The 24,399-nt window shown below is 43.1% G+C and overlaps 1 protein-coding gene across 1 annotated transcript in view; it reads left to right on the top strand.

Annotated features, from left to right (window-relative positions):
• Nucleotides 1-23,924: 23,924 nt before the first annotated feature.
• The window catches only part of sbf1 (SET binding factor 1), a 178,119-nt gene continuing 177,644 nt past the window's right edge, over nucleotides 23,925-24,399 (top strand). The window contains exon 1 of the mRNA XM_048609970.1: nucleotides 23,925-24,062. Within this exon, the coding sequence (XP_048465927.1) occupies nucleotides 24,008-24,062 (55 nt within the window). The 5' untranslated portion in view covers nucleotides 23,925-24,007. The remainder of the gene's footprint in view (nucleotides 24,063-24,399) is intronic.

Here is a 24,399-nt window from a genome sequence, read left to right as displayed (position 1 = left end):
ATGAATGCCTAACCTTCCAAAAGTTGCTTTAATATTGAAGTGAATTAACTCAAGGAAATTGGCTGATAATTTCAGTTTAAAAGAATCTGGTTACATTTGCACCCAATCTTAACCATTAAAAGCTGCACTGCAGCAGCGCATGAAAACCAAGTTGTATAAACAATAACAATAACCTGCATTGGTGTTGTATTATTAACACAGAACCACATCTTCAGGCTCCTCACAGATGAATTGGGAAATTATTGAGCCACATGAGATAGTGGGAAAGATGACCAAAACCTTGGTCGAAGAGGTAGATTTTAAAGACTGCCTTATAGGAGAAGAGAAAGGCATAGAGATTTAGAAAGGCAAATCCAAAGCTTAGGGTCTAGGCAGCTGAAAGTACAACTGCCAGTTCTAGAACAATTAAAACAGGATGAGCAAGAGACCAGAACTGGAGGTGTGCAGAGCTCTTGGTAAGTTGTTGGGATATAGGAGGTTACAGAGATAGGAAGGATATGGCCATGGAGTGATTTGTAAACAAGAATAAGAACATTACCGTCAGGTATTGCAAAACAAGGACCCAATGTGGGTTTCATAAAATCGGAGTGTATAACACTTGATGCCGTTTAGATTGTGAGAAACAAAGATTTGGATAAGCTCAAGCTTGTGGAAGGTGAAAAATAAGAATGGAATGTCCAGGGGTGAGTTAAGATAATCAAGCCTGGAGGGTATCAGTAGCAGATGAATTGAGTTAGGGCAGAGAAAAGATAAGTTATGGATAAGAAAATACCAAAAGCTTAGCCAAGGGTCAAATACAACACCAATGGAGCAAATGATCTAGTTCAGCAAGACAATTTCTTGCAGAGCAGTGGAGTTAGTGACTATGAAATGGAGCTTGTGATAGTGCTGGATGTCAGACCAACATACAGTCTTATTCTTTCAAGACATTGGAGGGGCAACGTAAATGATTAAGAGGAGAGGTGCAAGGTTAAATCACTATAAAATTCCGGAGGTAATAAAGCAGAATCAGGAAGAGAAGCCATTGATAGTAATTCTCTGGCTATGAGTGGAAAGACAAGAATGGAACCATGTGAATGCAGGGCTGTGCAGCTGAATGACAGAGGATCAGGAGAGTGTGGTCAGTCAGATAAAATGTTACAAAAGATCAGGAGGAATGAGATAGGATAGTTACCCACAATCATAGTCACACTAGATATACCTTGTGACATTTTACACATACAAACAGACGTATACACATGCTTTTACACAAATTATACATACCAGCTTAGACATGTATGGGAATGCTCGTACAAATGCATAATAACACACGTGTGCAAGATGTACTGCTCCAGGCTCCACCTGGGATTTTTAGAACTTCCTAGCTTCAGATTCCACTCTCAGGGCCTGACCATGACACATCCTAGAATATCAATCCCCAAAGTACCCCAGCAGAAACGTTCTGGGTAAAGCTTTTCTGTTAATCTAAAATATAGATATTAATGTTGCAGGAACCCTTCACAAAATGCCCAATATAGATTCAGCTTGTCACAATAGACTGCTTTGGACCTGCACTGTCACTTTAGACTATGAGAGGTTCATCCTGTTACAATAGACTCCATCACAGAATCAAAACCAGAAATTGCTGTTTTCAGAAGAAGGGTCACTGGACCTGAAATATTAATTCTGTTTTCCCTCCACAGATACTGCCTGACCTGCTGAGTTTTTCCAGCAATTTCTGTTTTCGTTTCTGATTTCCAGCATCTTTGGTTCTTTGAGGTTTTTTTTGTTCCATCACAGAACCACCCTATCACACAACCCTGTCATAACAGATTCCATCATAGATCCCTCAGCCCAGACCCCAGTTTTTAGCCCCACCATTATCCCACTCTCAAATTCCACACACGAGCCCCCTTGTCTTAGAGCACAGACATGAATCATTTGCTAAAGTTGTGGGGATGGCCATATTTTTGTCCTGTCTGAGTCAATCACTACCACGGCAAACATGGAGGGTGGTTCTACCAGTGTAATCGCTATGAACCTCCAGATACTACATGATAAGATTCCACGCACTTGGCCATTAGAAAAAATAGATGTGTGTGGACACCAGCGCTCCCTCTAATTTTCTTACTGGCTGTGTGGGCTTCTAAGGCTCATATGTGTCGGTGACATCCACGTGATCAGGAAAGCTGACGTTTCGGCTCGGGACCCTTCTTCAGAAATTTCTGAAGAAGGGTCCCGACCCAAAACGCCAGCTTTCCTGCTCCTCTGATGCTGCTTTGCCTGCTGTGTTCCTCCAGCTCCACACTGTGTTATCTCTGACCCCAGTATTGGCAGTTCTTACTATCTCTGACGTCCTTGTGATCGATGTTTTATCTTATGAGGAAAGGTTGGATGGGCTGGTCCTGTATCCATTGGAGTTAGAAGAATGGAAAGTGATCTTTGGAATTCTCTGCTCCAGAAGGATGCGAAGGTTCTGTTTTTGAGCATATTAAAGACTAAGATCAATGGATTTATACATATTAACAACATCAAGTGATATGGGGTAGTGCAAGAAAATGGGGTTGAGGTAGCAGATCACCAATGATCTCATTGAATAGAGAAGCAGGCTGAAGATGCTAAATTATCTATTCCTGCTTCTAATTTGTACGCCTCTATATTTTTATATTTTTGGCTTCTTGAAATGTATAAACTTAAGGGACTTGATAGGGTGGATGCTAAAACAAATGTTTTTTGCCCTTATGGGGTAAATCTAGAACCAGGGGACACCATTCAAAAATAAGGGAGTCTTCCATTTAAGATGAAATTAAGTGAAGCTTTTTTTCTCAGAGTGTAGTGAGTCTTTGAAATTGCTTTCCCCAGAGATTGGTGGAGATAGTGTGGAGCATTGGGGGTAGGTGGAGATAGGGTGGAGCACTGGGGTAGGTGGAGATAGGGTGGATCATTGTGGGTAGGTGGAAATAGGGTAGAGCATTGGGGGTAGGTGGAGATAGGGTGGAGCATTGGGGGTAGGTGGAGATAGGGTGGAGCATTGGGGGTAGGTGGAGATAGGGTGGAGCATTGTGGGTAGGTGGAAATAGGGTGGACCGTTGTGGGTAGCTGGAGATAGGGTGGAGCATTGTGGGTAGGTGGAAATAGGGTGGACCATTGTGGGTAGCTGGAGATAGGGTGGAGCATTGTGGGTAGGTGGAGATAGGGTGGAGCATTGGGGGTAGGTGGGATTGTAGGGTTGAGGCCACAATCAACTCAGCCATGATCTTATTGAATGGCAGATTACTTGACCTCATCCTCACCAATCTACTGGCTACAGATGCGTCTGTCCATGACAGTATCAGTAAGGATGACCACAACACAGTCCTTTTGGAGATAAAGTCCTGCCTTCACAGTGAGAATATCCTCCACCATGTTGTGTGGCACTGTCACCAAAACAGGACAGACTTCAAACAGATCTACCGACTCAAGACTGGGCATCCATGAGGTGCTGCGGACCTTCAGCAGCAGCAAAACTGTACTCCAACACAATCCACAAACTCATGATCCAGCTTATCTCTCACTCGAACATTACCATCAAGCCAGGTAATAAACCTTGGTTCAATGGAGAGTGCAGAAGGGCATGCCTAAAACTGAGGTGTCAACCTGACTTAAGCTACAAAGCAAGACTAGTTGTGCGTCAAACAGCATAAGCAGCAAGAGATAGACATGGCTACGTGATCCCATAACCGATGCATCAGATCTCAGATCTGCACTCCTGCTACATCCAGGCATGAATGGTGGTTGACAATTAAACAACTCACTGGAGGAGGAGGGTCCATAAATATCCCCATCCTCAATGATGGAAGATCCCAATTCATCAATGCAAAAGATAAGATTGAAGCACTCACAACAATCTTCAGTCAAAAATGCCGAGTGGATGATCCATTTCAGCCTCCTCCAGAGGACCCAGCATCACAGATACTAGTTTTCAGCCAATTCAATTCACTATATATGAAATCAAGAAACAGTTGGAGGCACTGAATACTGCAATGTAGAAAATTGTTCAGGAATGTCCTGTCCACAAAAAGCAGGACAAATCCAACCCGGCCAATTATCACCCCATCAGTCTACTCTCGATTGTCAGTAAAGTGATGGAAGGTGTCATCAATGGTACTATTAAGCAGCACCTGCTCAGGAATAACCTGCTCAGCGATGCCCAGTTTGGGTTCTGCCAGGGCCACTCAGCTCCTGACTTCATTACAGCCTTGGTTCAAACATGGACAAAAGAGCTTAATTCCAGTGGTGATGTGAGAGTGACTGCCTTTAACATCAAAGGCACATTTGACTGAGTAGGTTTCAAGGGGCCCCAGGAAAACTGGATTCAATGGGAATTGAGGCAACTCTCCACTTGTTGGTGTCATACCTGACAGATAGGAGGATGGTTGTGATTGTTAGAGGTCAGTCATCTCAGCTCCAGGAGTCTCTGCAGGAGTTCCTCAGGGTAGTGTCCTAGGGCCAAACATCTTCAGCTGCTTCATCAATGACCTTCTGTCCATCATAAGTGGGGGATGCTTGTCAATGATTGCACATTGCAGCGCCATTTGCAATGCCTCATATACCGAAGCAGTCCATCGCCAAATGCAGCAAGACATGTACAATATCCAGGCTTGGGCTGACAAGTGGAAAGTGACATTCACGCCACACAAATGCCAGCCAATTACCACCTCCAATAAGTGACAATCTAATCATTGCCTCTTGAAATTCAATGATATTACCATCACTAAATTCCCCCACTATCAACATCCTGGAGATTACCATTGACCAGAAACTCAACTTGGCTCATCTCATAAATACAGTGCCTACAAGAACAGGTCAGAGGCTAGGAATACTGTGGTGAGTAACTGTCCTACTGACTGCCTAAAACCGGTCCACCATCTACAAGGTGCGAGCCAGGGGCTCAATGAAATACTACCCATTTGGATGGATGGGTGCAGCTCCAACAATATTCAAGAAGCTTGACACTAACAAGGACAAAGTAGCCTGCTTGATTGGAACCACATCCATAACATCCACCCCCTCCACCACTGACACTCATTGACAGTCATGTGTGCCATTTTCAGGTGAACTGCAGAAATCCAACATGATCTATTTGAATAGTGGAACAGGCATGGAGCAAATTGGCCACCTTACATTCTGCATGTTACTCAAGGTGAACCACAGAATTGTTATAGTGCAGAAGGAGGCCATTCGATCCACCATAGCTGCACTAAATCTCTGAATATTTTAACCTCATGCCAATCTCCTGTCTTTTCCCTGAAACCCTGCACAGTGTTCTTTTTAAATAATCATTAAATACCCTCTTGAATGCTTTCATTGAATCGCTCCCGCTATTCTTCCAGGCACTGTATTCCAAACCCTAAATACTTGTTGGGTGAAAAATGGAATATTCGCTTATATACCCCTGTATATTAAGGGAATTGGTGTAAACCATGTGAAGGTTACATTACAATCTGTCTGAATCAGAGAGAGAACAGCAGAGTCCTTTGCTAGTGCAGTAGTGGAGTTTTTAAATTAGAATGGCAGGTGGTTAGGAACCACAGTGGGGAGAAAAGAGTGAGGGAAACAAAAATGGAGATCAAAGCTCAAAAAGTAGAAAGCCAAAATGTAAGGTGGAGGAAACCGGGTTAAACATCAAAGAAAGGGTTGAAATACAAAAAAAAGGAAAGATAAAGTCTTACTGGACTATATGGCTGCTCCCTCATTGGAGGGAACTGGTGGTGATTTATCCTGAGGGTCACCCTGTCTCAAGTGAGGGGAGACGGTGAGAAGGAAAGTCCCTCATGGTAACTGTAGCTGGGAATTGAATCTACTGTGGTGGTATTGCAATCCAGCTGTCCAGCCAACTGAGCTAAACTGGCTCTCCTGCCTAGCCCCAAAAACAGTGCAAAGGTGTCAAAAAGGCATGTCTGAAATAAAGATCATGCTAATGTTTATTTTCTACATGGACCTCTGAGGTCTGAGTGCTGAAGCAACTCTGGTACTGGATGTCAAGTCTCATATGTCTGGCTAAGGGGTCAAAGTGCAAAAAGAAAAGGCAATGCCAGGAAGAGATGCTGTGAGCATCCAGGTAGACTCAGAGTGAGTGAATGCTATGACAGCGAACAAAAAGCCCAAAGCTGCAGCCTGGTGCAATCCATGAGCTGGGTATGGGTCCCTGGATGCAGGTCATTTGGAATATGCAGAGATCTGAGCCTGGTTTCCCTGTGAAGTATTCCTGACATCTAGCTTGTTTGTTGATTTTGGTAGCTTGAGAGATTGAATATTAATGTTACGGGTTGTGCTGTTAACAAGGTGTTTAACAAGCATTAATCACTAGCAATTGGGGAAAATCTCATGAAAAGCATAAAAGAATACATGAGCAGTTCCTTGATGTTGAGTTTCAAGCAGGGAAGTTACACATGGGGGCACCAGCACCTGAGGCTTTCAGACAATAGGTGGCAGTGTTGCGACATTAAGCGCAGGATGCAGCAGTAATTTCTCACAGAAGGCTGGGGCAAGCTTCTTTGGTTTTGGAGTGACAAGAACTCCTGGCACCCGTTGACCACAACCTCGAATCCACATCTGGAGAATGACAAACAAGAGAGTCAGAGCTAGGAGCTGGTACACAGTGACTGGGAATACGTAACCACTGCTGTTACAACTTCCTCTATCACACTGCCTCCCCCTCCATCTGTCCCATTCATGTACCACCCTGATCTTAATTGGATGTTGTGCACACTCTTTTCCCTTGCACTTACACAAATTCATTCCTCTAGCTTTCTGTTGTATTGCATTATTTTCAGCTTCATTTGGGAGGTGCTTGTGTCTGCCAATCAAACAGTGGAGTCGGCCTTTCAATCAGCAAGTCAATCCTGTCAATCATCATTAGTCACAATGATTAAACTGTCATCCGATGAACTGCAAGTTGCCAACCACTGGAATCAATTACTAGGTGCTTAAAAAGCACAAAGACATTGCTTGGCTGGTGGTGGGAAAGGAGCTACCTGTAAGATCCTTTTTGTACACCTGGTCTGTCTGCACCACAGCAGGCCAGCCTCGAAGCAGCTACAGGTAGGGGGATGGTGGGTGGGAAAATGAGACTGTCACACACCTCCTGGAATGTGCCTTTGCAAAGGAAGTCTGGAGGAAGATACAATCGTCTTTGTTGAGGTCCATCCTGAGCAGCTCTGTGATGTGGGACAGCTCTACGGTCTGTTCCCTGGGATGCACACTGAGACAAACATCAGCTGTGCCTGGAGGACCATCAACTCAGTGAAAGACACACTTTGGTGTGCCTGAAACTTGTTGGTCTTCCAGTGTAAGGAGTTGACCCTGACCGTGTGTTGCAGACTGGCACATTCCAAGGTTCAGGATCTTGAGGGATGCACTAAAACTTGGGGCAGCTGCCACCAAGATGCAATGGGGAATGACTATTGTTGAGCTTTTTCTGCCAAAGTTAAATGGGGATCTATTCAGTCATCAGACCCTCCAAGTGCCTCAGATATATGTAAATATAATCCTGCATAAGTAAGAAATGCATTTGGTTTGTTTGTTAGACAGAGCCAAACTCCAATGTTTGTTTAGTTCCTTCATATGCTACTGTACAGAACTGAACTGCTTTAGTGACTATGTACGAAGATATTTTTATGAATAAAGTATATTTTTGAAATTAAGAAAATAATATGGAATAGAACCCACCCCTTTCAAGCTCTTCCTACCCTGACACCTTGTATCTCCTCTTTCTGTGATCCCTGTATGCATGTTGCAGCCTGCCAAAATTCTGGCTCTGCAACCTATATCTTGGCCCCATCTCCCACACCCTCACCCCATCTCCCACACACTGACCCCATCTTCCACACCCTGACCCCATCTCCCTCATCCTCACCCATCTCCCACACCATGACGCTATCTACCACATCCAGACCCCACATCCCATAGTCCTAATCCCATCTCTCACACCTAAATCTCATGTCCCACACCCTAACGCCGTCTCCCATGGTCCAGACCCCATTTCCCACACCAACCCTGACCAACACTTCTTGGAGGCTTGGGGACCGCTTTGCGGAACACCTACACTCGGTTCGCACTAAACAACTGCCCCTCCCAGTCGCGAACCATTTCAACTCCCCCTCCCATTCCTCAGATGACCTGTCCATCCTGGGCCTCCTACAGTGCCACAACGATACCACCCGAAGGTTGCAGGAACAGCATCTCATATTTTGCTTGGGAACCCTGCAGCCCAATGGTATCAATGTGGACTTCACAAGCTTCAAAATCTCCCCTCCCCCCACCGCATCCCAAAACCAGCCCAGCTTGTCCCCGCCTCCCTAACCTGTCCTTCCTCACACCTATCCCCTCCTGCCACCTCAAGCCCCACCCCCATCTCCTACCTACTAACCTCATCTCGCCCCCTTGACCTGTCCGTCCTCCCTGGACTGACCTATCTCCTCCCTAACTCCCCACCTACACTCACCTTTACTGGCTCCATCCCCACCTCTTTGACCTGTCTGTCTCCTCTCCACCTATCTTCTCCTCTATCCATCTTCTATCCGCCTCCCCCTCTCTCCCTATTTATTTCAGAACCCCCTTCCCCTCCCCCATTTCTGAAGAAGGGTCTAGGCCCAAAATGTCAGCTTTCCTGCTCCTCTGATGCTGCTTGGCCTGCTGTGTTCATCCAGCTCTACACCTTGTTATCTCAACACTTCTGATATATTGTTTTCAATGCTGAGCTCCAGACTTCAGGAAAATGCAAAGTGTGCGCACTTGGACAGTATGTAGTGATTTACTAGAATGGTATCAATTACAAGGGAACTGTGTGATGTGGAGTTACTAGAGTTATTCTCCTTAGAACACAGAATGTTAGAGATCAATTAATTTTGTCTCAGAGAAATCTGTCAACCAACGTAAAGGCCTTTAATTGTTTGATTTATCCATCTTGCCTCTCTTAAATGGAGGCATTTGCAATCTCCTAGTCCTCTAGCACCACCCATATATCCAAGGAGATTAGAATATTGTGGCCAGAATCTCCACGATTTATATTTTTACTTACTAAGGTTTGTCCCATCTGGAGCAGATGATTTTTCCACTTGAAGGATTTACAATTGTTTAATTATATCTTCTCTATCTCTTGTAATGCCCAGAGGGCAGGAAGAGGGAGATCCTAAAATGATTCTCTTTAATGAAAACTACATTTTCTCATTTAAGTTTTATTTTAAATGGGATCTTGCTGATTTTTAAAATGGCTGCTGAACACTGAATGAGCAATTTGCCTGCTCTCAGAAATTTCCAGCTTTTATCAGAACAAAAGCAAACACATCGCCTGTTGGAATGTGACACTCCTTGCATTTTATGAGCTTTCTGGCCAAGTCAATGCAAAGGAATAGGAGACAAATAGCTCCACGCTCAAGGAATTTCAAGCAACATCAATTAAAAACAGGACAAAACAAGGGGTCACACCATCGAACAATGTCCAAGATGACCAGCACTCATTGAATCCATTATCATTTAAACGTGCCACAAAATCCTCAGTCCCACAAAAAACAAACACCAAGTCTAGCCTGATGAGACTGATACGGAAATAAGCAAACTCATTAATTATAAGTGGGCATTGTTACTGAGCTGGTGACTGGATCCAAACTCCACAGAAACAAAGCTTGGCCACTAGAGACCAAAGCTATCATTCACAATTTAAACAAATGGTGCACAAGAAGGCTGAGGAAATGCAGCTCCATACTGTTGTGCATTACACCTTCACTTTTCTCTTAAGACAAAGAGATCAAACCAGGAATGTAGATTATTAATTGAATGATGATGGATGCTGGGGGGAGGTGGGGGTGGTGGGGGGAGCGGGGTGGTGAGCAGCTGGTGGGGGCGGACGGTTGGGATTTAAAGACCTGGGTGTCCTTGTGTGACAGATACTGGAAGTAAGCATGCAGGTGCAGCCAGCATTAAGGAGGGCAAGTGGAATGTTAGTCTTCATCTTGCAAAGTTTCCAGTTCTAGAGTATGGGCATCTTGCTGCAATTGTACAGGGCCTTGGTCAGACCACACCTGGAGTACCATGTGCAGTTTTAGTCTTCTTATCCTTAAGGATGTTCCGACTGTGGAGGGAGTGCAACAAAGATTTACCAGACTGATTCCTAGGATGGCAAAACTGATGTATTAATTAGGACTATATTCACTGGAGCTCAGAATGATGAGGTGGAAATCTCATAGAAACCTATAAATTTTTGGCACGACTAGACAGGGTAAATACAGGAAGGATGTTCTCAATGATCAGGGAGCCCAGAAACAGGGGTTACAGTTTAAGGTTACAATGTAGGCTATTTAGGACTGAGATGAGGGCAAATTTGCTCACCACAGAGTGGTGATCCTGTGGAATTCTCTGTCACAGAAAGCAGTTGAGTCCAAAACATTGAATGTCTTCAAGACAGAGTTAGATAATTCTTGGAGCTAAAGGGATCAAAGAGGTTATAGAGAAAGCAGGAACATGATACTGAGCTAGATGATCAGCCACGATCATATTGAATAGCTGAGCAGACTTAATGGAGCATCAATTTTATTGCAACATCTTCCAAAAGGCAGTCCAATTCTCCATGTCAAAGTTTTTTGTGAGATTGAAGAAAGCCATGTACAAAATAATGTTTGGTTCAGCTCAATTTTTCTGAGTTGGTGTACTGTCATACTGGGACTCTGGAAGGATGTTCTCTGCAATTCAATTACGACAGTCATTCCTCTGTATGCATGAGAGTTCCATTTCTGTGAACCGCTGTCAATAATAAAATTCGCATGTGCAGTGTCTGTTAAAAATAGGTTAAAAATCACAGATACATGAGTTTTCCACGAATTTTGAATTTCTTTGCTACTCTTTTGGAGTGGAGAGATGATTTCACATGGTTAGAGACAAAAGTGCTTGAGAGTAGATGCTGGAATCCAAGGTAGACAAACAGAACACTGGAAGAATACAGCAGGCCAGGCAGCATCTGGAGGAAAGGAGCAGTCAATGTTTCAGGTATTAACCTTCTTCAGGACTGGATGTGGGAGTAGGGGAAGCTGCAGATAAAGAGGGTGGGGGGGGAGTGTAGCGTAATGATGGTGATAGGTGGACATCAGTAGCAGGTACCACCTGGTTGATCGATGGGAGGGATAAATCTGGATGGTAGCTGGAAGGGAGGGTCAGTAGGTGGAATGGAAGGGAGGAGGCAGGGCTGGATAGGGAGCTGGGGGATGGGTTGGAGGTTATTGAAATTGGAGAACTCAACATCAAGTCTTCTGGGCTGTAGGGTGCCCAGGCGGAAGTTAAGGTGTTGTTCCTTAAATTTACAATCTGTTTTACTGCGACACAGGAGGAAGGCCGAGGATGGACATGTTGGAGGGGGAGTGGGTCGGTGAGTTGAAATGGGTGGTTAGGCTGGCCATTTTGGGCCAGGCAAAGATACGGTCACCCAAGTCTACGTTTGGTCTCACCGACGTAGAGAAGACCACATCGGGAGCACCAGATGCAATAGACTAGGTTGGAGGAGATGCAGTTGAAGCTCTGACTTCCTTGGAAGGACTGTTTAGGGCCCTGAATGGAGGTGAGGGAGGTGATGTGTGGGCAGGTGGTACTTGTTTTATGGTTACAGAGGAACGTAACCCGGGTGGGGGTGGAGGTGGGTGGGTTGGAGTGGTTAGTGGGGAGTGTGGTGTGAACTAAGGAGTGGTGAAGGGAATGGTCCTTGTGGAAGGCAGAGAGGGGTGGGGAGTGGAAGATGTTCCGGGTGGTGGGTCTAATTGGATTTGGCAGAAGTGTTTAAGGATAATATGTTGGATGCGGAGGCTGGTGGGTTGGAAAGTGAGGACAGGGGAACCCTATCTTTATTATGTTTTGTGGGGGGGGATGAGTTTAGAGAATGGGGAGGTGCATTGGAGGGCTATCTGGATGACAGAGGGGGGAAAAGAACACTGTTTGAAATAGGAGGACATACGGGATGCTTGGGAGTGGAACATCTCCTTGTCAGAATAGATGCGACGGAGACAGGGGAACTGGGAACACGGGATGGAAGTTTTGCAGGATACAGGGTGGGGGGAGGTGATTTCACAAGTTGTAAATATGTGGACACAGAAGATTTACTGTACTCTAAGTTTATCGGTTGGGGAGTAATTGCGCATTTGAGTACCTACAACAGGTTGTTTTTAGGTTAAAGTTAAAGAGGAGAAATATTTTATAAGCAAAAATCTAGGGGACTGATAGGAAATGTATAAGCAAATTAAAACTAATTAAACAAAATAAAGATGCAGGGCCAGGTGATGTGTTGTGCCTGCATGATGTGGGAGCTGGTGGACCCCATTGTGGCTCATCATGACCAATTCTATAGCAAGTGTTGAGAAATTCCAGCTTAGAGTTGATGATAAAATAGTCTGAGTTTCAAACACTGCAACATATTAGGAAGGGGGCAGAATTTACCTGGACACTGTGTTTCAGAAGACAGTCACACCTTTTCGATTAACCACCCTGTATTTGGCCAGTGATCAGGGATAGTGGGATCCAGGAGGCTGTGTCGAAGGAGCCTCAGCCTTTGAGCTTTACTAACAAGTTTGAGATTCTTGCTCCCTGTGTGGACAAGAGCAGGATTGTATGGAGGATGAGCAAACTGACCATATCACTATGTTACAGAGATCAAGATGGGGGAGAAAAGTGTGTGTGTGTGTATGTAGCGTAATAACTTGGGAATCTTGCCTGGTCATAACAGTGGGCATCACCGGAGACACTCCATTCAACCTACACTTCTGAGGAGGACCCTCGGTGAGTACTCTTTCTGGGCTATACCTGTGCACAATCAGGTGAGCATAGTCAGGGATAAAAAAGCCAGATTGGGGCACCGTATAAACCAGGAAATACCCAAGCTTGTAAGAAAGGTATGGCACAATCATGCATGATTTTAATGTACATATAGACTGGATTAACCACATTTGTAAGGGTAGCCTTGATGGAGAGTTCATTCAAACTATTTCAGGTTGTTTCTTGGGGCAATATGTTGGGGAACCAACCATGGAGCAGGCTATTCTGAATTTGGTATTGTGTATTGAGCTGGGATTAATTAATGATCTCATACCATAACAGAATTTCAAATTCAGTTTATTAATTGATTGATTTTTGTCACATGTATTTTGTTACAAAATAGAGTGAAAAGTGTTATATCAAGTGTTATATATCACCATTCTCCAGTGCCATTTTACAAAGGTTGAAAAAGAAAAAAATCAACAACAAGTGTGCAACTTTACAGTCCTTCTTGTTAAGTGCTCCACCATGAGCCATGGACCATTGGCCTGATGGCTAGGCAGGAGTCCCCTTTGCCACATTGCCGCTGCTTGAATGAAAGTTGCCACCATCTTGCCTCCACAGATGCCTTTGCCACTATGAGTCCTCGCTGGACCCTGCCAATGCAGATGCCATCGGGTACCACACCAGCCCAAACCTGACTCTGCCGCTGCCATGAGTCCGTTTTGGGCCCACCTCACCGATGCAGTCAGGTGTCGTACTGGGCCCAAAGTCACCTTTGCTGCGCCTCCATGAATCTGCGTTGGCTGCAGACACTGCTGGAAACACAAACTCATCTCTGCTGCAGCAGCCATAAGTCAGCACTAGGACCAACTTGTCAATACGGAAGCTGTCAGGAATCCAAACTTGCCTCAGACCCCACCACCACAAGTTCACTCTGGGCCCACTCGAATCCACGCTGTTGCCGTGACTGAGCTCTTCAAAAAAGGAACAAAGAGACAAAGAAGAAAAGAAACAAAAATAAGCGGATGAAGCTGACGAGCCTTGGACTCAGAAGTCCTACTCCACTGCCACCTTACTGCATAGTTTAGAGATGAGAAATTAGGGTCTCAAAAGGCCCTACTGGACTGGGCAGGAAGATTTAAAAGGTAAGAAGGTTATTGAGCAGTGGCAGATATTTAAGGAGATATTTAGTTCCTCCTAACTGAAACATATTCCAGAGAGGAAGAATGATTGTAAGGGGTTGAAACATCCATGGCTAAGCAAGGAAGTTAAAGATAACATAAAGACAAAAACTAAAGCATATTTCAAAGGCAAGTGGCAGGCTGGAAATTGCAAAACTTTTAAAAATCAATAAAGAAGTAGTAAAAAGAGCAAAGGTAAATTATGAAAGAAAGCTGGTACAAAATATAAAAACAGATAGCAAAAGCTTCTGTAAGTATTTAAAAGGGAAGAGAGTAGCTAAAGTGAATGTTTGTCAATTGGAAGATGAAACTGGGAACACAGAAATGGCTGAGACACTAATTCAATATTTTGCCTCAGTTTTCATGGTGGAGGATGCTAATCCCGTGCCAATAGTAAGAATTAATGCCAAGGTTACAGAAAGGTTGGAACTTTGAACAATTATCACCCACTAGGGGAAAAAAGCAAACTATTGGGTCTAAAGGCAGACAGGTCCCCGGGGCCTAATGACCTATATTGTAGGGTCATAAAGAAAGCAGAGATTGTGGATCCAGAGATAGTAGGAACTGCAGATGCTGAAGAATCTGAGATAACAAGGCGTAGAGCTGGATGAACACAGCAGGCCAAGCAGCATCATAGGAGCAGGAAGGCTGACGTTTCGGGCCGAGACCCTTCTTCAGAAATGGAGATTGTGGATCCATTTGTTATAAAATTCCAAAATTTCCTGGTTGTGTGAAAGGTTCCGGTTGATTTAAAAAATGCTAATGAACACCTTTACTCAAAAACGAATGGAGGCAGAAAGTATTAAACTATAGACCACTTAGTTTAACAAATGTCATTGGGAAATAGTTACAATCCAATGTTAAGGAAGTAATAACAGGACATTTGGAAAGACAAAATGCAATGCATCAGAGTCAGCTTGGGTTTTATGAAGGGTAAGTTGTGTTTGACTAATTAGCTAGAGTTCTTTGAAGTAAAGTGGATGATAGGAATCCATTAGATGTAGCACATCTGGACTTCCATTGGCATTTGATAAGATGCTGTACAAAAGGTAAATGTACGAGATAAGATCACATGAGGTTGTGGACAATTTATTAGCTTGGCTGACCAACAGAAAGCAGAGAGGTGGGATAAATTGGTGTTTTTCCAGTTGGTAAGATGTAACTATTGGAATGCCACAGATTTCCGTCCTCGGGCCCCAACTATTTACAACTTGTATGAATAACTTGGATGCGGGAATTGACGGTACTATAGCCAAATTTGCAGTTGATACCAAAATAGTTGGGAAAGGAAATTGCAATAAAGACATAAGAAATTTCCTCTCCATGGATATGGATAAATTGGGCCAAAATTTGGCAAGATAGAGTTTGATGTGGATAAGTGAGAGGTTATCCATTTTGGTTGAAAGAATAGAAAGGCAACTTATTATCTAAATGGGGAAAAACTTCACAACACTTTAGTGCAGAAAGATCTCAATGTCCCCGTGTATGAATTGCAGGAAAGTAAAATAAAGGTACAGCAGGTAACAGGGATGGCAAATGGAATTTGGCATTTATTGTTGAAGGGAAATAGTATATTAGTGGGGAAGTGATGCTGCAAGTATACAAGGCACTAGTGATACTGCACCTGGAGTGGTGTATATGGTTTTGGTCCCCTTACTTGAGGTGGGATGCAATTGCATTGGAGACAGTTCAGAGGAGATTTACTAAATTAATTCCAGAGGTGAGGGTCTTATGAGGGGACATTAAGTTATTTAGGCAATAGATGTAATGAAGACATTTTGTCTTGTCAGGCAATCTAGAATGAAAGGTCATAGTTTTAGGATAAGAGGTAACAGATTTAAAACAAAGATGAGAAGAAATTTCTTGTCTGAAATGGTCAAGAATCTGTGAAATTCATTAGCTCAGTGTGTGGTGGATGCTGGGACATTGAGTAAATTTAAGGAGGAGATAGACAGATTTTTAATCAGCAATACATTGAAGATTTATCGGGTGTGGGCAGGAAAGTGGAGTTGAGGCCAAGATGAGATCAGCCATGGTTTTATTGAATGGCAGAGCAGACTCAAGGTGTTGGATTGTACACTCCTGCTCATAGTCCTTATTATGTTAATAGGGCTGTTGAGCTGCTGGTGGTGTCTATCAAGCTTTTTTGGACTTGGCTTCTGTTTCACAAACCTAACTTCACAAACAGTAAAGAGGACATTGCAAGACAAAAAAAGACATTGACAAGTTGGTGGAATGGGCAAATAGGTGGCAGTTATCAATACGGAGAAGTGTTAGTTGATACATTTTGATATAAAGATCATGGAGATACAGTATAAAATAAAGGACATGATCTGAAAGGCATGCAGGAGCAGAGAGTCTTGAGGAAATATGTGCATACCCCATTCAAGGTGATGGAATGGGTAAAGCAAAAAGTTAATAAAAAATACAGCAACTTAAACTAGATTAATGCTAGCATAGAGTAGATGAGCAGGAGGTTTATGCTGAACTTGTATAAGACACTAGTTAGACCTCAGCCAAATTATTTGTACAGTTGTGGGTACCACACTTTAGGAGGGAGGTGAATGTATTCAAGAGAGTGTCATAGAGGTTTACAAGAATGATTTCAGGAATGAGAAACTTCAATTATGAAGACATATTAGAGAAATTGGGATTGTTCTTCTTGTAGAGGATAAGGCTAAGAGGAGATTTGGTAGAGGCTTTCAAAATCATGGGTGGTCTAGGCAAAATAGATAGAAAGTGTTCATTCATAAAGGATCAAGAATAAGAGGGCACCGGTGTAAGATAGTTTACCAAAGAAACAACTGTGTGTGAAATTTTTTTTCTCATAATGTGTTAAGATCGGGTATGGTAGGGTGGAATTAGGTTCGACTGAGGAATTCAGGAGGGTATCAGATGATTATTTCAATAGAAACAGTCTTCAGCATTGTAGGAAAAAGACAGAAGAATGGGACTAAGTCATAATTTTCATTTAGAGAGCCAGTGCAAATGCAATGGACAGAATGGCTTCCTTCTGCACCATAACAGTTGTGATATTCTGTGATTCCACCTTGGGAGTTACATATAGAAAAACCCTGTCATCTTTTTCTTCTTAGTGCATTGTCTTTGGATATGTGTGATACCATCTGCTATGTCGTCAATACTGTCAAACATATTTTCTGTGTTTTAGTTCTCTTCCTCTGCCTCACTGGAGAGAATGCCTGTTCGTCAAACTGTACCATGATGTTTGCCTTGTTCTTCAGAATGGTCAATAATCATCCACGGTGGAATCTCCCTTTCCTTAGAATGTCTGAGTTTTGCTACATGGCATGTTATCCACAAATTGTATGGCCGTACTTTCTGGACAGACTGGATGCAGGTTATCATGTTTCCCTGGGATGGGATGGGAGGACCACTAGAACAAAGGGTCACAGTCTTAGGATATGGGGAAGGACATTTAGTACTGAGATAGGGATAAATTTCTTTGTTCGGTGGGTGGTGAACTTGTGGAATTCCCAACCACATAAGGTGGTGGAAACCAAATCACTGAATGTATTTAAGAAAGATATGTATGGATTTCTAGACATTAAAGTGTCAAGTGGTATGTGGAAACAGCAAGAGCATGGTATTCAAATCAAGGATCAGCCATGATCATATTGAATGGTGGAGCAGCTCAAGAGGCCAAATAGCCTACTTCTGCTCCTATTTTCTGTGTCTATGTTTTTCTCAATGCAACACCACTTTTAAGTATACTTATTCATACTTGTTGGGCTTAAACATCCTTTCACAGGAATTTTTGATGTCAAATGATGGCTTGCCCAGAGTGCCATGATTTAGCACTTTAATGTGGCCTAACCCCTCTTCAATCAATTGATACAGTCATGTGACAAGCTTACAAAAATTTGGCTAATCCAGGGTTACCAATCTGGAACTCTGGCTTGTTGTGAGCATCATTCTATTGGATATGCTATTCAGTCACCAACACTGGCTGAAAACTTCAATACAAGTATAATTTTAGGTTATCTGAATTTCACTCATCATAATGTCACTGTATTCTCTACTCTTGCACTCAAGAACTGTATATTAAGTCATGGGTATTCTGTTAGTCTCATGGCTAGTGTGCAGTATACCTTTAAGGCAGCAGTGGTTATTCATAGGAATCCAAATTCTCAGTGGTAGACACATGGAAACCTCATTGAACATTCACTAGTCAATAAACTTGAACTTCAAAGCATTCATAAAACTAACAACACTGATTTATTTTAGATATCTTAAAAATCGAACAGCCAGAAGACTGGGTTATTTCTTTTGTGTTCAATATATAAGTTCTGCCAAGCTAAATGCAGACTTGAAAAAAAAACACAGTCTGCTTCCTAATTTAAAAGTAAAAATAAACTCAAATGATTTCTTGCAGCATAGGTACAGAGGACTCCTGAATGAAATTCAGTTTTTTAAAACACTAAAAGACAGTTTTCTAAACTAATCAAGCTTAGCTGTGTGCAGAAGTTAGTTAGTTCCACCATTTTGTCTCTCCAATTCAACTCAAAAGTAGAGAGAACCTCCTGCAACATTATCATGCTTTATTTGACACAAACTCCATCTAATGGCAGAGACATATTGTTACAGGCCTGTATTTCTGAAAGGAATGGTTTCTAAAGTGATTACAGCACAGTAGAGGTGCAGCAACAAGACAAATAAAGTAAATCAGAAACAGAAAAGAAAACAATGAAAGGAAAGCAAAACAAGTAAAAGAAAGAAACAAACCCTGCAATATGTTTTTAAATAATCCTTCAACAGAAATGGAAGAGAAACACTTATTCATGGACTGAGCAGCCAATGATACCTTCAGTGATTTACAACTATTCAAACAACATGTGCAGCTTTACTTTACAGATCATGTGATTATTTATCGCAAGAAGAGATCGATGAAAATCCTGCTTGTAATCTGCAAGGAAGTCTTTCCTTGGATGATCAGAATATTCCATAGGAGATCTGGAAGCTACTTAAAGACCAGCTAATCCTTCAGGCTTAACAGACTCCATCACGTCATACACACAGAAACTCTAAGAGTCTATTGTCACAAGATGCTGCAGCAAAGGGTATGTAATTTCTGCCTGAACTCTCAGGGAGGCTCATTGAATTAGTAATCACCTCTGCACTAATTAAAGCCTTTAGACAATTTCTCTTGGGCAAGAAAAAAGAGCTAGTCCTCGATGCCTTAAATGAAAACAATCCTAGCATGCAGCCGTCGTGAAGTCAACATTAATTGCGTGCTTTAGGTGCATCCAACATTATTATTATGGTCAGCAATATGCACCATACCAACAAGATCTGCAACAGCAGCAGTTTGTTGCATCTACCAAAAGCTGTTCAATTTTTCTTCCTTTCACCAAGTGTGGGGCATTAAAGACATTGCACATGCAGGAAATCTGGTTTCAAAGGCCAAGAAAAATCCCAGAACACAGGTGACCAACACACAAATGCCAGGCAATAACCATTGCCTCTTGACATTCAATGGTGTTACCGGTACTGAATCCTCCACTATCAACATCCTGGGGGTTACCATTGACAAGAAACTCAAATGGAATCATAACATAAACACAGTGACTATGGGAGCAGGTCAGAGGCTAGGAATACTGCCGCAAATAGCTCATCTCCTGACTTCCCAAAGCTTGTACACCATCTACAAGGCACAAGTCAGTAGTGTGATGAAATATTCGCCACTTGCCTGGATGGGTGTAGTTCCAACAACACCCAAGAAGCTTGACACCATTCAAGACAAAGCAGCCCGCTTGATTGGCACCACATCCACAAGCCTTCACTCCCTCCACCACCAATGCTCCATAGCAGCAGTGTATACCTTTTACAAGATGCATTGCAGAATATCATCAAAGATCCTTAGACAGTATCTTCCAAACTTGAAGTATCTTCCATCTTGAAGGATAAGGATAGGAGATACATGAGAACACCACCACCTGCAAGTTTCCCTCCAAGCTACTCACCATTCTTATTTGGAAATATATTGCCATTCCTTCTCTGTCACTGGGTCAAAATCCTGGAATTCCTTCCCTATTGTGGGTCAAACTACAGCATGTGGACTGCAGTGGTTCAAGAAGGCAGCTCAACATCACCCTCTCAAGGGCGACTAGAATGGGCAATAAAGGCTGGCCAGCCAGCGACACCCACAACCCACAAGTGAATAAAAACACAAGGTGATAGAACACCACAACATTACCAGCAGGAAAAGTCTTGAGAAAATGCGCATATGCAAATAAAATGATGAAGTACACAGTCAGCTGAGAAAAAGGAAAATGTTGGATGGTGACCAATCTTTTCATGTTGTTAACCTTATAGGTTGGTGCACAGTATTATATAACTTGGAAACATAGAAACATGGAAAATAGGTGCAGGAGTGGGCCATTCGGCCCTTTGAGCCTGCACCACACTTCAATTTGATCGCGGCCAATCACGCAATCTCAGTATCCCATTCCCACTTTCTCTCATTACCCCTTTATCCATTTAGCCGCAAGAGCCACGTCTAGCTCCCTCTTGAATACATCTAATTAACTGGTCCCAACAGCTTTTTGTGAGAGACACTTCCACAGATTCATAACTCTCTGAGTAAAGACATTCTTCCTCATCTCAGCACTGAATGGCTTACCCTTTATTCTTAGATTGTGACCCCTTGTGCTGGACTTCCCCAACATCGGGAACATTCTTCCCACATCTAGCCTGTCGAGTCCCATCAGGATTTTATATGTTTTTATTTATTCTTATTCTTCTAATTCCAGTGAGCCCAGTTGATCCAGTCTTTCCTCAAATGTCAGTCCTTCCATCCCGGGATTCAGTCTGGTGAACCTTTGCTGGACTCCATCAATAGCAAGAATGTCCTTCCTCAGACTAACAGACCAAAATGGCACACAATACACAAGGTGTGGCCTCACTGCCAAAAGCTTTCACAACCATTAACATCATTTGGTCTAAAAAGCATTTTAGAAATACATCAGAGTTGACTACAAGACTCCTACAACCTCCTACAGCCTAACAATAGCACACAAACCAATATCCACACTTCACTAGTAACTCTCAAAGATGAAAGACCTGATACTCACAATAAGCAGGACAAATGCGATGTATAAAATACCATGCAGCAACTGTGAGAAACACTGAATAGGACATTCAGGCAGGAAACCCGCCACCAGGATACATGAACACCAACCTGCAGCAAAACAGCACGACCAGCTCTCCCTTGTTTTAATAAACTACGACATAGAAGGGCATGAATTTAACTGGGACAAAGTTACAGCACGAGGACAAGCATGACAAAGACAAGCATGAGAATTCCAGGAGGCCTGGTTTTCAACCACCGATGCAATAAACAAACATGTTGAAATAGACTCCATCTACATACTACTACTGTACAAAACTGGAAACAAGACGGCCCACCATGACAGACCAGACCATAAAAATTTAGAGCGGGTCAGAACAACAGTGCTTCAACGGAGGCTACACAGCACTGACCATGTCACCTAGAAGGGAGACAAAATGTTTGCATGAAAATCAGTCAGCTTGGCAAACTAACCAACAACTCCAACCACAACCCAAGCTACAGATCTTAGTTAAAACATTAAAGTCCTAAAAAGCAGCTTGACACACCCTAGAAGCTAAAATCAACACCCAGTCTAACACCTTAGCAAGTGACGCTCCAAGGAACACCTAACATATCATCTTCTAAATGTAATGGATCATCAATTCTATGCTTTGGCACAATCACATTACAGTGCCAATGCACAAGCTCAATGTGGCTTCCCAAATTCTTCTAACTTGTAGATACCAAAGTTCTGGCAGTGCAGGATTACCAGTATGCACAGATCTCAATACGGTCACAATTCATGAGATTAAAACCATACCCACTGTGTTAGGACATATCACATATGATGTAATCACATTTGCCAAAATTGACGATGTTCTCAAAGTTACTCTGTTACACATTGGTCAGAGTCACTGTGAACAGCTACAATTCTCAACTGCTGAAGATGAGCAACAACAAGAGTTGCAAAAGACTATTATTCAGGGATGGCCTGGCAGTATTAAGTGTAAGAATATTTGTCCATTTTGGCTGCATAGAAATGAACTGGTATGTCATGGCAAGGCATTTTAAAGTGCAAACAAGTCATACAGTACGGCAACAGACCCTTTAGTCCAACCAATCCATGCCAACTACAATCCCAAATTAAACTAATCCCACCTGCCCTCTCTTGGCCCATATCCTCCAAACATTTCTTATTCACGTACATATCCAAATGTGTTTCAAATTTTGTAACTGTACCTGCATCCACCACACATGAACGACTCTGTGTAAAAAAATTGCCCCTCAAGTCTTTTTAAATCTTTCTCCTCTCACCTTAAAAATATGACACCTTGTTTTGAAATCCCCCACCTTAGGGGAAGAAACACTTACCATTCACCTTATCTATAACCTTCATGATTTTATAAACCTCCACAAGATCACTGCTCAACATGCTACACTATAGTGACAAAGTCCCAGCCTATCCAGCCTCTCCTCATAACTCAAACCCTCCATTCCCAGCAACATCCTGGGAAATCTTTTCTCCCTCTCCAGCTTAATAATATCCTTCCTATAACAGGGCAATCAGAACTTGACACAGTACTCTGGAAGAGGCCTCACCAATGTCCTGTCACACCAGAGACCATAGGTATTGAACACACAAGGTAGTTAGCAAATGAATCTGTGTACCGACCAGGAATGAATCAAGATATTCAATGATTCATGAATGCATGTGAGGCCTGTCAAATGTACCAGTCCCAAAATAATGTTCCATTCACTCCTTGGATGAAAATAGTAACAGGCTTGGTACGTGGAGACGATTATATCCTTGTGACAGATTACTTCTCATAATTTCCCATTGTTCAACAACATGCTTGTGATTTAATCGTTCAATCCTTAGAATGTGATCCCAGGTATGAAAGTCAATCTTCATTGGAGCTACTTGAAAAACGACTTTTCTAGAAGTGTATTATTGTTCATAGCCAAATAAGTTAATATTTGCACAGTTGGTGCGGTGCACGTGACTATAAGCGTATATAAGGATCTGTATAAAAAATCCTTTGAGTCTTTCAGTAGAGTATTACGCACATTTAGTTCTTGTGTGACTGGAGCCACAAACGTCACAACATCAGGCACAAATACCTTGTGAGAGGCAAAGACCACACCATAGTGGGAAATCAATTGATACCAACTGACACACTGTTATGGTCTATGGGTTAATAACTTCCAGAAAGTGCAACAGTGCAATATTATGGAGTACATTGTTTGCTATTACGGATGACTATGAAGGAATAGGGGATAAAAAAACAAAGAACTGCGGATGCTGTAAATCAGAAACAAAAACAGAAGTTGCTGGAAAAGCTCAGCAGGTCTGGCAGCATCTGTGAAGAAAAAATCAGCGTTAAAGTTTCGGATCTAGTGACCCTTCCTCAGAAGGAATATGGGTTGCTTTCTTTTATTGGACAAAGCACAGGGCGTAGAGCAAAGCGAGAACTCTGCACAACACTGGGACAGGACTGGCCTGCTAAATATATATCTTGATCACTGCATAACGAAGGGTCAGCTTATATGCCACAAACAGAAGGCTTTCAAGGAAGAAACCATAATGAGGAAGTGAAAATGAGCTATGAAGAAATATTGGCTAGTCTGCTGTCAAATTTAGAGCCGGGAATAGCGAACGGGAAATTTAATTCAGGTGTATAAAGTTATGGGGCCTAGGTATAGAAAGGACCATCAGTAAAGGGTTAATAAATGATATTTTTTTTAAAAGTAACTGAAAGGTAGAAAGAAGGTTGAGATGAGACAACAATATCGGGTTAGAACGGGCATGATGGGCCGAATGGTCCTGCTGTCTTTGGGTCGGTTGTGAAGGAGGTTTCCATGGAGGCGGAGGCCGTGACTATTATGGGCTATGGGCTGTGGGCCCCCTCCCGGCGGGGTGCGCAGGCGCGGTGCAGAAGGGATGGCGGCGGGACGATGCTGACGGTTGGGAGTACAGGCGGTGCCGAGCAGCAGCGACACGGCCATGGCCAGGCTGGCCGACTACTTCGTGCTGGTGGGCTACGACCACGACAAGCGCGGTGAGTGGGCCTGGGACTGGGTGGCTACTAGCCGAGGTTCCGGCCCAGAGCTCCCGGGCACGGCCGGCTCCACACCGCGGCCACTGTAGGGAACTGAGGCCCACAGAGAGGTTTGGGGGGGTGGGGCAGGAGAGACAGACAGACTGGGGATGGGGAAGGAGAGAGAGAGAGAGAGAGACAGACAGACAGACACACAGACTGGGGATGGGGAAGGAGAGAGAGAGAGAGAGAGACACACAGACTGGGGATGGGGATGGGGATGGGGATGGGGATGGGGAAGGAGAGAGAGAGAGAGAGACACAGACTGGGGATGGGGAAGGAGAGAGAGAGAGAGAGA

The sequence above is a fragment of the Rhincodon typus genome, chromosome 22 (genome assembly GCF_021869965.1).
Source record: "Rhincodon typus isolate 14 chromosome 22, sRhiTyp1.1, whole genome shotgun sequence".
Classification (NCBI taxonomy): Eukaryota; Metazoa; Chordata; class Chondrichthyes; order Orectolobiformes; family Rhincodontidae; genus Rhincodon; species Rhincodon typus.
This window is presented reverse-complemented; position numbering and strand designations above follow the sequence as displayed.